Source organism: Squalius cephalus (genome assembly GCF_949319135.1).
Source record: "Squalius cephalus genome assembly, chromosome: 1".
Lineage (NCBI taxonomy): Eukaryota > Metazoa > Chordata > Actinopteri > Cypriniformes > Leuciscidae > Squalius > Squalius cephalus.
Window position 1 is genome coordinate 21,847,720 of NC_137122.1, and position 14,618 is coordinate 21,862,337.

Genomic DNA, 14,618 nt, shown 5'->3' on the forward strand with positions numbered 1-14,618 from the left:
AAGAAGCCCCTGCTATTAATAGAGCAGGTCTGCGGTTTCCCACGCAAAACCTGCGTCCAAACGCCCCGCCTGAGATTCACATCAATCCTGCATGGATATATAGAGGTTCTGTAAGAAACTATTTCTAAATCACACACAGCAAGACTCATGAATCCACCAACAATCGTTTTTTGTACCTCAGGATTTCATTGTGTTTGATACTTTTATCTGTTTTCTGAATGTTTTCTATACTCTCAATTGCCTGAAATGTTTTTGCACACATTTTATTTTATTTAAAATATTTTTTTTTATTAAAACGTGTGATACATTTAGATTTGTATCACTAGAAATTACATATTTTAATTTAAATGGCTTTATTTTATTTTATATTTTTTTTATTATATTTATACTTTCTTTTATTTCTTTATTGGTTGGATTTAAGTTGCGAGAGAAGATATGCAAAACATTTTAATAAATATCAAACTACAACCATAACCATTTTTGTTAGGCTACTTGAAATGAAACAAATATTAAATTATATAAAATATAACATAAAAAAATAAACATTTTATTTCAGATAGTTGCCAAAGCAACATTTCTCATTTTCATTTAGTTTTTATCTTTATGTAAAATAACTAAAACTACAACTTAAATAAAAATGATAAGATTACTGTGTGTGTGTGTGGATTTATATATATATATATATATATATATATATATATATATATATATATATATATATATATATATATATATGCACTAATTTAATCATTTATATATATATCTATCTTATCATTTTTATTTCAGTTGTAATTTTAGTTATTTAGTGTGTATATTATATTTGTAATAATTATATTATATTATTATTATTTATAGTTTTATATTATTTAGTGTGTATATATATATATATATATATATATATATATATATATATATATATATATACACACACACGCACTAATTTTATAATTTATAAATATATTCTTGATGGTAAAATAAAACACTGTTACTGTGAATTTTTTCAGCTTATCATATATAAATGACCTAAAATGTCTGATAAAGAATCATCTTCATACTTAATTCTGTTTTTGTCTGGTTTCATCCGGCAACATGATCACACCAGTCTGAAGTGGAAATGTCCCGGCTGAAACTGTCTGATGTGACTCTCTGCAAACACAGCGCCAGATTTCCCTCTTAGATGGCAGAGAGCGTGTGAGGCGCGATGATGTCATCGCCCGATGCCCGCAGTGAAACTGTGAGTATCTTGAGTACAGTCGAGCAGTGCGCTTCACACACCTCCATACACACCTACTCTAGTGCACTCGACAGACAACAGAAAGCCCGAAAGAGCGAGGTGGAGTGAAGTGATGCCAGGCCGAGGAGGTCGTGGGTCACGGAAAGGCCATTCAGTTCCAGTCATTCTGACTCCATGACACGCCAAAAACACGTGTGGGGGGTTTTCAGACGGAAATAAATGTTTTATGTGTCATACATACAGCGCTGACACTGAAATCCCATCTCAGATCAGGCGTGTCTCTATCAGTGTAGAGAATCACTATCATCACCACAAACACAACACTGACTGTCTTCATGTTTAATATCTATTGTGTTAGAACTTTAAACCAACAAATGTTTTGCTTGTAAAGTGTGTCTGTGCTTCTGTCTTCATTACAAATGATACTTTCAGTAATAACATGTGCTATTTTCAGACTATCATCTGATTATCATCTTCTCTGCATCTGTATTTAAAGGCTGATGTTTAGTCAACACACACTACAGGCCACCGACAGTTTTTGAGAGAGGTGGGTCGTGAGAAAGTTACACGTTTGTTTGTCACCCTTCCTCTTCATTTTCTCACTGAAACCACAAACAGGTTGTAATGCAGAGCAAGAGAGACAATGAGGGAATGATATTAAACAGTCCAGAAGGGTTACATTTTTGGACGAATTTCTATCTGTAACTTTCAAAGTTTGGTGAGGTTAAACATGATTTGATTTTGTGCTAATGAAAATTGCGGTTCACTTTAATTCCTTTTGCTAATGTGTTTGACAAACACACAGCAGCCAGAAAAGACAAACATATACTAAGAGTTATGATCCCTACTAATGGAACACTGATCACTGTTATGGTGACTTCAAATGAAACCCCTGTTAATTCTCAATAAAACTTGTGTAGACGTCTGACAGAAATAAAGTCAGTCTGGTTAGTAATAAGTGAAGCTGGTAATGCTGTTTGTGGAGTTGTTTAATCCTCCTCTGCTGAGATCTTCAAAGATTTAATGTCTTCTTTTCACTTCAGTTGATTTAATCTGAAGTCAGTTGTAGTTCCTGTATTTCTGCTCGTCTCTTTTTCTGTTCTCTTCTTTCCTTCAGTGATTCTGCTTGTTAACAGACTTATTAAGGCTGAAATGACTCCATATTTAATATACACAGACTTTGTGTCTCAGATAAGGTCCAGTTCTGGTTTATTTCTTTGCTCTTGGCTGACATGTGGCATTGCTATGGCCTGCTTGTGGCCCAGATCTGGCAAACAGGAGCGGTCCAGTCAAGTGCCATCATTCAACGTTGCATGTGGGCCAGATCCGCATTCCACAAGTGCCAGATGTGGGCCGGATCTGGGCCGACACAATGTTGATATCTGGGATGTATGCATGCTCATTATAAAAATGACGATAATTATAGGATTATAACAATAACTATAAATAGGCTATATTAGCGTCCACCACACCAACAGACAATAACTATGATGATAACAATAACTATAAGGCTATAGCATCCGCAACTGAGATTTTTTTCTAAGTCTGCCGTTTTAAATGTTTGCTCTCTTTCAAGTCAGATGGATTTTGATTGGCTGTCAATGTTGTCAAACTATGCATTGATCACTTGTTTTATATGAAAAAGCCTGTTTTTCATGCAATAAACCCTTTAAAATGTGATTTTGTGATTTTGTGAGCTTGTTTTATTATTATTACTGTTATTATTAGTAATAATAATAATTTTGCATGCAGCTGCAAAAATATATTTCAATAGCAATTGCAATATTTGATGATTTGATTTATTTATTTTTTGCAAAACTGTGCAGCCCTTTCATATATCTCTATCCATGATATTGATCCACAATAGAAGGATGATTGGATGAGGGATGGATGTATGGATATCTATCTCTAAGGATGTATGGATATCTATCTATACAGATGTACAAAAATTTCAAACTATACAGATAAAATAGTACTGAAATATGTGTGTTACACACAAGTGTAACAACTAACCCGTCTGTCTGTTACAATTAACCCCGCATATGGGGTAAGTTGTAACATTTGCACAACTATTACTTTCAGTGCAACTGTACAAAATTGGTCCTAGGAAAAAAACAAAGTGCTCATTTGTAGTAGAGATGTGAATAAAAAAAAAGAAGATGAATCTGACTAACTATTTTTTTTAATAATTGAGCCCAAACCAAAATTATGTCGCGGGGTAGTGCCCCGTGCTCCCCTACGGCAATAATAGAGCTGGTAAGTCCCGCCCCCTCCGCTAACCCCGCTGGACCTCTAGGTTGAAAAACCGTCAATGCAAGTGAATGGGAGAAAATAATTATTTTCTGGTCCCGTTTGAATTGTGCCATGAATGTGAACATATGTTGTCTGGGAATTTTTTATATAATCTTTCGTGTGAAGAATGCTACAATTTAGCGGGTAGAAGTTTGATACGGTTAGACTTTGTGTGAGAGCACTTTGTGGACTACAACTCTTCGCTGCTTTCGACGCGTTTGAAACGTCAACACCACTCGCACACGGACACTAGCTCACGGATCCCGCTAAACATGGCTGTGTCTTTGGTGCACTTCACCGCCTTCTTTCAGGGAGAGGACAAAATCGTTGAGGTTGGCGAAAACCACGGGTAAGTCGACTTTATGGGGTGACGTCACATAGGCGACATGTAGTCTTTCTCGTTATGTCTTTTCCACAACTGCTAGCCGAAGAATCATACCATATACTGTCAAACTCGTAACATGAAAGATTATATAAAAAATTCACAGACAACATATGTTCACATTCATGGCACAATTCAAACGGGACCAGAAAATAATTATTTTCTCCCATTCACTTGCATTGACGATTTTTCAACTTAGAGGTCCAGCGGGGTTTTACGGAAGGGGCGGGACTTACCAGCTCTATATTCTTCATACCTGTGCTCAAACCAACCGACCCCCCCCCCCCCCCCCCCCCCCTCAAACCAACTTAATTTGTGCACTTACTCTCACTTTCAAATGCCATGGCAAATCATGGGAAATGGAAATCCCAGCTCAGTTTCAGTTAAATTTAAGTTTGTCTAAATTAAAAGAAACAAGTTCATAAAACTCAAAACAATGAAACAATTCAGATTACTAACATGTTAGTTTTGTGAACTCAAAATCAAAAGTTTATCCTACTCAAACCAATTAATTATTTTTAGCATTATGATTTACTATTATTATAGTAGGCCAAGTGATGTGATTCTCTTTAGGTCACTTTTACCGATGTTCAGCAAACTTCAATGGAAATCCAAGCGATCGACATTTCAAGTGAGGGCGGGAGATTAATTCCCCCACAGATTTGGCGCGTATTCAAGTTCACACTGATTGTATCTCTATTGTTAACCTTAAGCCCGCGACATTTGACGGTACACTTTAACAATTAACAAAACTTTATCGTTATTTATTGTTGTAGTTAAAGTCATTGATGTGGCGACCTAAATGCAAGTCTATACAAGTAGGCCATTTTAATGTGTATTTTACACACAGGTGTTTCAAAATCATTTAAGATCACAAATGACTTGTTAAGCACGGTGTGTTTTCTTTCCTGACCCGCACAGCTGGTGAATCTCTCTCAGATGAAGCTGAACTAGATGAATTTCCAGTGTTCAAATCCCCCGAGCCACAAACCCTCAGAGACTCGCGATGCTTATCGCGACTCGTTCCCTCGGCGGGCGCGTCAGGAGCGTCGCTCTGCGGTGAGCGCGGCACGTCTGCAGACGCAGCAGGTGAAGCGGTGGGCTTGTGGTGGGTAAAGACGAGCAGGAGCTCCAGGGGGAGATGGAGGGACTGGTGGGCTTCTTTGTGCGCATTGATCTCTCCGTTTTTCAACCTTGTCTTCTTTGCATCTTTCTAGGAACTCGACAGAACGCGCTTTGTGCGCTTTCTTGAAAGTGGCTTTTGGTAGGAAAGTGTCTGCAAGTGAAAACGAATGTAAAGTGAGGTGAAGGAACATCTTTACAATGTATTATGATGTTTGAATGTTCCCCTCTCGCTCTTTGCATTACATTAGGCCTTTAAGAAGTTGGTTTTAAACGCCATTTTGAAAGGTGCGAGTTAAGGCATGTTTTGGTTTAATCAAAGTAGCCTAGTAACACTTTACAATTAGGTTCATTAGTTAACTACCTTAGTTAACATGAACTAAGAATGAACAATACTTCTACAGCATTTATTAATCTTCATATTAATTTCAACATTTACTAATGAACCTTATAGTTGTGTTTCCGTGCTTTACATCAAAATATTCACAACATGCAATTCAATTGATTAAGAATAATATATAAAACCAAGAATAAAAGAGAAAAATGCATAAAAAGATTTTACAGTAAAGATTAATATTTAGCCTATTATTATTATTATTATTATTATTATTAATAAAACACTGAGTTGTTTCAACTCATGTTTGGGTCAAATATGGACAAACCCAACCGTTGGTTTATTTAATTTATTAAACTAAAATTTTAAACCCAACTGTTGGGTTTGTCCATACTTGACACAAACATGGGTTGAAACAACCCAGTTTTTAATGCAGTCTAACAAAAAAATCTGATAGTTTCTGCACTGTAAAAGATCATATGATCAATAAGTTATGATATGGTTTTACATTGCTTTAACTCATCAAAATATGTCAAGTAATTTTCAACTTTTTTTTTTACAAGTTATACAAGATTCAACTAATTTTTAAAGTCATTTTAATGCAATTTAAGTTGAAATGATTTAAACATCCAAGTTGATTGGACTTAAAAATAGAAGACAGCAAATGTTTTTTACAGTGTGTTGTTCTTCAATTTTCTTCCTGTTTGGTAGTTTGTCTTCCCTTGTTCTGCTGAAGATGTTGTTCTAAAATCTGCAAAAAAGTAAAACTACAATGGCTTTGTCCCTCGGCATGCTGGGTAATGTCCCTCAGTCCTCTGTACACACAAACTCTGAAATCACAAACCAAATCACACAGTGGGTCGTTGTGGGTGCAGCGTTTCACATCTCTGTGGTCTCAAGAAGTTTCTTTAACCCAGCGTCTCTCACAGCTGCTATATTCATTGTTTTTTTTTATCATCTGATCGGTCATATAAGTACAGAGAGGAGTTGATGCTCGTATGAAGTCCTGGAGAAGTCAAATGATCTCCCAGAAGAACACTGTATTGATCAGAGGTTAGTCTTTCATCTCAATGGTGTTTTAGTGTCAGATGTTTGTTTCTTCCTCAAAATGACCCAAATGGGCCAATAGTGTCTAGTCAGAGTAAAGAGCTGTAAAATAAACGTGGAGAGCAGGTTTGAACTCATATTCACTGCAAAAAGTAGGGGGGGTTTTTTGTCTTGTTTGCGTGTAAAATGACAAGATAAGAAGTCTTGTTTTCCGAGAAATTGATCAACATGATGTGAGTTAATGCTTAAAACCAGAACAAATATCTGCTAGTGGGGTCAGGAAAAAAAGCTTAATTCAAAGGGATAACACTTTTTTTTTTCTTTCCGACCAATTTGGTAAGATATTTTTTCACATTTTACGCATTCAATTTGGATAGTATTTTCTTATAATTTGTCATGTTGCATCTCATGTAAATGTACACTGGTTCTTTTTAGTGGAAAAAAGTTCTTTAGATTTTTTTTAATGTAAATGTTCTTCACAATAAGAAAAAAAAGGTTATTTTAAGAACTGTTCACTGAAAGGAACTAAAAAATGGTTCTTCTATAGCATCGCTGTGAAAACCACCTTTTGGAACCTTTATTTTTAAGAGCGTATCTTGATTTAAGGATGTTTCAACAAGAAAACAAGACAACAAAACTGAGAAAGAACATCACTTTTTGCATCAGAAAAGATCTCAACAATGCTTTAAGTTTATAACCAAAAGTCAATTTCAAATGATCTGAGCTGCTCTTCACATTCATTTTACAGCTGCATAGACTCTTAGTGGCTCGTTTGAGTCCGTTTTATTTCTCCTGAGGAATTGTAAGAGAAACCTCTGATACTTTAACATTTAACAGAGAACATCTATGAGACGTAATCAGTTATGATGGCGTATGAATTTGACATGGATTGGCTCTTTCATCCTGGATGGCCGTGATGCAGAACGAGCAGATTTACCAGGCGTCCTGATTTGAAGTCTTGTGAGGACACACGTTCACACTTCCTGTGAGGCCGTTCCTCTCGCCTGAGTCTGGAGAAGCTTCACTGAATCACAACTCAATCAAGCAGATGCGTCTTCATCGCCCGGACGCCCACCGGTGAGTCTGACGCCGACACACACACAGCTAAATACTCACAGAAAGACGAAAAGAAATTTAACATGGTCGCACATCTAAATTCTTTTGATTTTAAAGAGTTTTTTCTTGTCATTCTCGTTTTTTGCAATTAATGCCAAAGGTGTCGCATGCATTAGTGCATCAAAGACAACTTTGAATTAGTGCTGTCAATCGATTAAGAAAATTAACTAGACTAATCACACGTTTTATACGTTTTATACGTTTTTAATATATTTTATAATGTAATAATTTCACAGTTAATCTCCAAATTAATGTAGAAACAACAAAAAATTATATTTGATATACTCTTGTCGTTCTCGTTGTTTGCGATTAAGGTGTTGCATGCATTAGTGCATCAAAAACAACTTTTAATATGTGCTTATTGGTTTAGTTTAGTATAGTTTTATCATGAATCATATCATATAATCATTTTTTTTTTGTCATGAAGTGTGAGTAAGTTTTTTTTTTTTTTTCATGATTTTTGGACAAACACACTGTCTGGGAGTCGCTTTGCAATTACAGATGGAAATTACATTTTAATTCAATGCATCCTGAAAGTGTTTATTTGGTCCAGAAACAGTATAAATTATATCTAAATGAGACCTTAAATGATGTTGGAAATATGTCCACAATGACCACATTTGAACTAGTTTTTAACCTTGAACGGAGGATCCATGAACGTCTATATCAGACGTGCAGAACACGTCAAAAAAAAGACGTCATGAAAACTTTCATTCTTGCTCCTCAGTGGACGTCTTTTCAACATACGCTTTTGTGACTAAGACCTTGAAAAGACGTCTTTTGAACATAATATCGCTTAGTTGGTAAGATTCAATTTATGCATTTAAACACTTTGTAATGCACCTGTTCAGAGCAAACTTGTCAAAGTGTAGTGAGTTTTAGTTATTAATGAGTTGAAAGTTAAATAAATTCTTCGGAGGAGTTTCAATAAGATATTGAGCTGCAGGTGAGCGAGCCGGCGCAGGTGCTTCACGTCTCTAAACCTCAGATTCTGTGGTCTTTAACTGAATTCACTCTTCAACAGCTGCAACACACTCAACCACACACACTGAACACTCAATCTGTTTCACTAGATTATACCTGTTACTGCAAAACAAGACTCGCATACATCTATGCAGGATCACATGTCTATATTCTCACAATAATTCACCATTTCTTTTCGTTTATTGGTTCATGCTTATGATTTGGAGAATTGATCAAAATAATATGCTGATACTAATTATTATATTATTAATAAATGTATATTCTGACAGTTTATGCATAATCCGACTTTTTGTATTGATACTTATATATTATTACATGAAATTTAATAGTATTTACTTTCATTTATTGGATAATTTATCTATGATTTGCAGAATTAAGCAAAATAAAAATACTGATACTAATTATTATATTTTGTATAAATGTATTTTAGATTATGTTCATTAGGATCATTTCTATATATTCAAATATTATCTATAAATATTTTTCTATATAGTTATATTATATCAATATTTTATATTTCATAATGTGGATTATTAAGCAAAATAACAATACTAATTATTATATTAAATTAATTTGTTTTGTTTATTATGATGAATACTTTCTATTTAATGATAATTTATATTCATATATTAACATTTTTATATGCATTATATTATACTATATTTTTATAGTATTTACCTTCATTTATTGGTTCGTTAATCTTCTGATGTGGAGAATTAATAAAAAAAAACAGTACGGCTATTAATTAATGGATTATATTTTGAATAAATGTATATTATAATATGTTTAATATCATGAATAATTTCTGTATAAAAAATAACAATACTGATGCTAATTATTATTATATAATATTATGAATACATTTATATATTATATTATATTATATTATATTATATTATAGCCTATTATAGCCTATTATAGCCTATTATATTCACCATTATTAAAATAGCGCTTTTTACAATACAGATTGTTTCAAAGAAGCTTTACAGTGATAAAAGGGAAATAAAGCAATTAAGTTTGTTTTTGGCTGTACAGTATAATTATCTTATATTATATTGAACTAATTAACTTATTAATAATGTATTCATAGTAATAAAAAATTTCGGATTTGTTGTGCTTTCATTTCAGATTGTAATCTGACCTCGCCCGTCGCCCGTCGTGGATTCATTCCCACTGATGAAATGCCTCGATCGTTTTTAGTGAGAAGCAAGAGGGCGGGGCATCACTCCACACGCCCCGCCCACTCTCAGCCTCCTGACCAATCACAGGCTCTGGAGCTGCTGCCCGGTTCCTCCTCCGCCAGCAGCCGGCCGCCGGTGTGCTGGACCGATAACAGCACTGATGGAGCTGAAGCCGAACACACACCAGGTACACAAACACCAGACCAACACCAGCAGTGACTGCAGTACTGGGGCAGATCCAGCACGATATGAAACACTTCCATTGTGGGAGTTTCTCAGCACATCTAAAGACACTCATAATGAAAAGAGGATCTGAATTACAACTTTTAATCATGATAAAATTAGCACTTGCGGCTCATGAGAACTTATCATGAACAAATCTCCCATAAATGACTGCCATGAATTGATACAATCATAACAACTTGAATGAGTCATTATGATCTTTTTTTCATTAGCCTAACTAAATACCTCACCACTAACTATTCTTTTCTATTGTGAATACATCACACCATGTCTCAGCGTGACGCCTTGATATTATGCTGTTCATCTTTAAGAGTACATTTCCCATAATGCCTTGCGGACAGAATTAATAGGGAAGAGGACTGAGTGATTCAATGAATGCGCTGCAGAAATGATTAAAGGCACACTATGCAAGATTTGTACCTTAATAGAACAGCTTCAAAGTCATTTCGATGGTAAAGGAACTCGTAGTAGGGCGAATCATCCCGATAGCAAAGCGGGGAAAACCAGCAATGCAGGTTTGAGAGGTGGCGCCCCGACAAATCTCGCGAGGATCACGGCTTGCTTTACGGCACGACGTCACGTACATCAAGAACATATGAAGCAGCCTCTATGGAAGACACTCGCACGCATTTCAGACGTGAATCATGGCAGAGTCGAAAGCGTGAAGGAGATCAGGCCGTGAGTGCAGAGACGGCTCTGCGTGAGTGGTATTTACGACAGTAACATTAAACACAAGTACTCCACAACGACTCTAGGGGGCGCTGTTTGACAAAAACAGAAACGGCATAGTATGCTTTTAAATCCTTGTCTAATACTGCTCAAAATTTGGCAAACAGTGGTGAGGGGTGAAACAAAGCTTTTCAAAAACTCTGGATTAATTGAACTGCTGTTTCCAAGCGCTCTAAACACCACAGGCTGGCGCCACCTGCTGGTCAAAACAGTTTAAATGCAACAAAAACATGTATCATCACACCTCTTACAAACCAATTGCACATTTTCATGAAAGTGTAATCTATTAAATGTCATACAACTAATTAAATATGATGGTTCTGTAACATTATTATTATTTTGTAGTGCTTGTTTTGTCTGTTATAAGGCGGGACTTGGCAAACTAGGTCAAATCAAGGTTCGGACAAAATGACGTTACGAAGCCCTGTTTGATGAAATCATGTGGCTTGGCGAGTTTGAAACAAGCTCTGAAACGCTGATTGAAAGCAGATTTCTAAATGTTTAGAAGCTTCATGAAGCACTTCATGAAGTAACATTGTTTTATTTTAAGTCATCATAATTGCATACTAAGAAGAAAACACAACTTCTTCTATTCTGTTGTGTGTGTGTGTGATAGCGGTGAAGCAGCCTGATGTTTATTCGTCTGACCTGTCGTTGTCTTCCGCTGCTGTGGAGAGACCGAGCAATCTTGAGCGTCTGATTCAGGCTTTACTCAGTCACCATCAAATGACCAACGTCCAGACGCCGCTGTGCGAGTGTCCGCTCTGTGAGAAGGTGAGGAACTGCACGTGTGTGTGTCCTTTATTGAACACACCTGACTGAAATCATAAGCTCTTCAGCAGAGAACAAATGAACAAATACATTCAGGGAACATTTACACGACAGTGATATGCTTAAAACTGAGAAGTTAATCCTTTGAGTTTTCCACGGTCAGACGGCACCATTGTCAAAACGATCCCGTTATTCGCACGGATCCGCGAAAACGACTAAAAACTGTGTATTCTGCTGCCAGGCCAGTAGATGGCGATGAAACACTATAGACTGAACACGTAATACGCGCGTGCATGACGTCATCGTCTTCAGAGATTTGCATTTTTGTCGTTTACACGGAGACCGTTTTCAAAAACTTGCACTTTGAAACCCGTTTTCAAAAGTTTGTATTTTCAGGCCCACAAACACAACTGTTGTGTAAATGAACAGCCAAAACGTATAAAACGTTTTCTGTTTTTAGCTGCAAAGTGTGGCGTGTAAACGGCCACTTATTTATTCAGCAGATCGAGTGGGTCACGAATGAAAAAGATACAAGCCGAAGGGATTTAACAGAGGAATAAAGTATTTCTAGAACACTAAATTATATTTTATAAAGCAAAAAATGTAAGAATAATAGAGTAAAATATAAAGATTATGTATAATTGATTAAACTGATTTTCCCATAAGATAGTTCAGATTTGATGATGCGCTAGTCCTGATCTGATCACCTGATATGATTTTCACACATTTACAACTTACTCAGAATTACATGTGGTTTTTGTGTGGTTTTTGAACATTTCATGAGCACATGCACGTTTTAAACCTCAAATGGGATTTGCATATGATCACATGAGATTGTGTCGCATTGTTCTGATGTGTGTTTCTGATCAATGCCATTTCCATCACTGGTGATATTGTGTGATATATTAATATTACTATTACTGTGTCTTCTGTAGGTTCTTTCCTCTGCTGTAGGTTTGACATCTCGCTTGTGCAAGTCACATGTCAACAGGGCTGCTCTCCCATTGGCCGGCTCCACGAGCCACGCCCAGCAGCATTATGGGTACAGACATCCAGGACCCCTCAGGGTGAGTAGAAGAAACTAAAGAAACTTATTTTAAAACTTATTTTACTTCAGCTAGTTACCCAGGAAACATTTGTGTAATTTTATGTACTTAAATATCTATAACTATATATATATATGTGTGTGTGTGTGTGTGTGTGTATAGGCTAAATTTAAGTAAAAAAAAAAACTAATAAAAATGACAAAAACACAACAAAATTACTAAAATTGTAACTAAATTTAAAATGAAAATATATACTACTTACTTTTTTTTTTTTAAAGTACATGAAGTAGTATGCAGCATATGTTTAATTCAGCGAGTGGCATCTGGTTATCATCTCTGAAATAAAAAATAATAGGCTAGTTATTTATTTTTAATCAGATTTTGTGTAAAACGTCGGAAATCTTGGAAGTCTGATTGAATAATACTTAAGAGTACTTATCAGGTCGTCCAGATATCATTCATACAGAAAATATACACAGTGTACTGCATAAATGAATATAAGGGCAGAATGTAAGCTGTGTGTTTGTGTGTGTGTTTCAGGAGAGGAGTTTTGGCTGTAAGGTTTGTGGGAAGGTGTTCAAGAGGTCGTCGACTCTGTCCACACACCTGCTCATTCACTCGGACACGCGACCGTACCCGTGTCCCTTCTGCGGGAAGAGGTTCCACCAGAAATCTGACATGAAGAAACACACCTTCATACACACTGGTAAAATACACAGATAATGAGCTTTCCATTGACTTCTAATGTTTTTACTCTAAGCTAATGATGTAACCGAATATTGTTCACACCATGTCCCAACCAGACGCGACCCAGCGACACAATAAAGGGCATCTTTAATCAGTTTTTTAGATACGTGCGACTATTTTATTTTAGAAACGGTTATTTCTGCGACATCACACTAAAACAACAACAACAACATATGACGTAGGCAGGCTACGACAATTATCTAAAGGTATGATTATGTGCTTTACTTAATGGTCAAAAGAATATATTTTGTGAATATAATTTTGTGTGAACTACTAACTTTTCCTTTAAAATAAATTAAAGGAAACAAAATGTTCAATCTGTGAGCACAATGTTAACAAACAAGTGTATTCTACCACAGAGATCGTTTCAGACACTCAGTAATAATGCTAAAATGGTGTAATAATTATATATATATAAAATCTGAAAATGCAAAAAAAAAAAAAAAATATATATATATATTTATATATATATATATATATATATATTTTGCATTTTCAGGCCCACAAAACAGCCAAAATGCATAAAAAAGGGGGATTTAACAGAGGAATAAAGTATTTCTAGAACACTCAATTATATTTTATTAAGCAAAAATGAAAGAATAATAGAGTAAAATGTAAAGATTATGTATAATTGATGAAAGTGATTTTCCCATAAGATAGTTCAGATTTGATGAGGTAGCCTATATGGATAACTCACCTCAGATCTCGAAAATAAATTAAAGGAAACAAAAACGTTCAAACTTTGAGCACAATGTTAACAAACAAGTGTATTCTACCACAGAGATTGTTTCAGACACTCAGTAATAATGTTAAAACGATAATAATTATATTGTTTTCTTATCACCTATCTATTTCGTTGCGAGTGTAGTCACTTCTAGTCCCCGCCCACACTCACTTCTGATTGGCTGTGATTTTTTTTAAAATATTTCTTTGCGTCTGTTTTAGACAGATGATCTTGTCGCTGGCTAGATCTGATCGCATCGCGCCTGGTTATGTCACGGATGTTATCAATTAGCTGCCTGTGTAGAAAGTAGACAGTAAGGCTGAGATAATGTGTGTGTGTGTGTGTCTGTGATCTCTCAGGTGAGAAGCCTCATGTGTGCGTGGTGTGCGGTAAAGCGTTCAGTCAGAGCTCTAATCTGATCACACACAGCAGAAAACACAGCAACTTCCAGCCGTTCAGCTGCCCGCACTGCTCACACACCTTCCAGAGGAGAATGGACCTACAGCGCCACCTACAGACTCACTCAGAGAACCACAGCGGACTGTACCACGGGACCTGAGGAGCAGCAGACACACACACACACACACACACCTGGTGTTGCTAAAGTTCTCTGTCTAATGTTGTTGTAGCCTACAAAACATTTGCTTTTGTGTAACTGCACACGTT

The 14,618-nt window shown here is 35.9% G+C and overlaps 1 protein-coding gene across 2 annotated transcripts; it reads left to right on the plus strand.

Annotated features, from left to right (window-relative positions):
* The first annotated feature begins 1,094 nt into the window (after positions 1–1,094).
* Positions 1,095–14,519, plus strand: LOC307164748 (uncharacterized protein). 2 transcript variants are annotated; one of them, XM_079881808.1, is made up of 10 exons: positions 1,095–1,234; positions 4,830–5,016; positions 5,126–5,212; positions 6,345–6,417; positions 7,000–7,488; positions 9,640–9,879; positions 11,281–11,438; positions 12,371–12,502; positions 13,022–13,187; positions 14,312–14,519. In XM_079881808.1, the coding sequence occupies exons 6-10, from the start codon at positions 9,693–9,695 to the stop codon at positions 14,509–14,511; spliced, it is 843 nt and encodes a 280-aa protein (XP_079737934.1). In that variant the 5' UTR covers positions 1,095–1,234; positions 4,830–5,016; positions 5,126–5,212; positions 6,345–6,417; positions 7,000–7,488; positions 9,640–9,692; the 3' UTR covers positions 14,512–14,519. The 2 variants fall into 2 exon arrangements, with proteins under 2 accessions (XP_079737934.1, XP_079737933.1); XM_079881807.1 differs by lacking the exon at positions 1,095–1,234 and adding an exon at positions 4,609–4,726 and having other exon boundaries at positions 7,334–7,488.
* Positions 14,520–14,618: the final 99 nt, after the last annotated feature.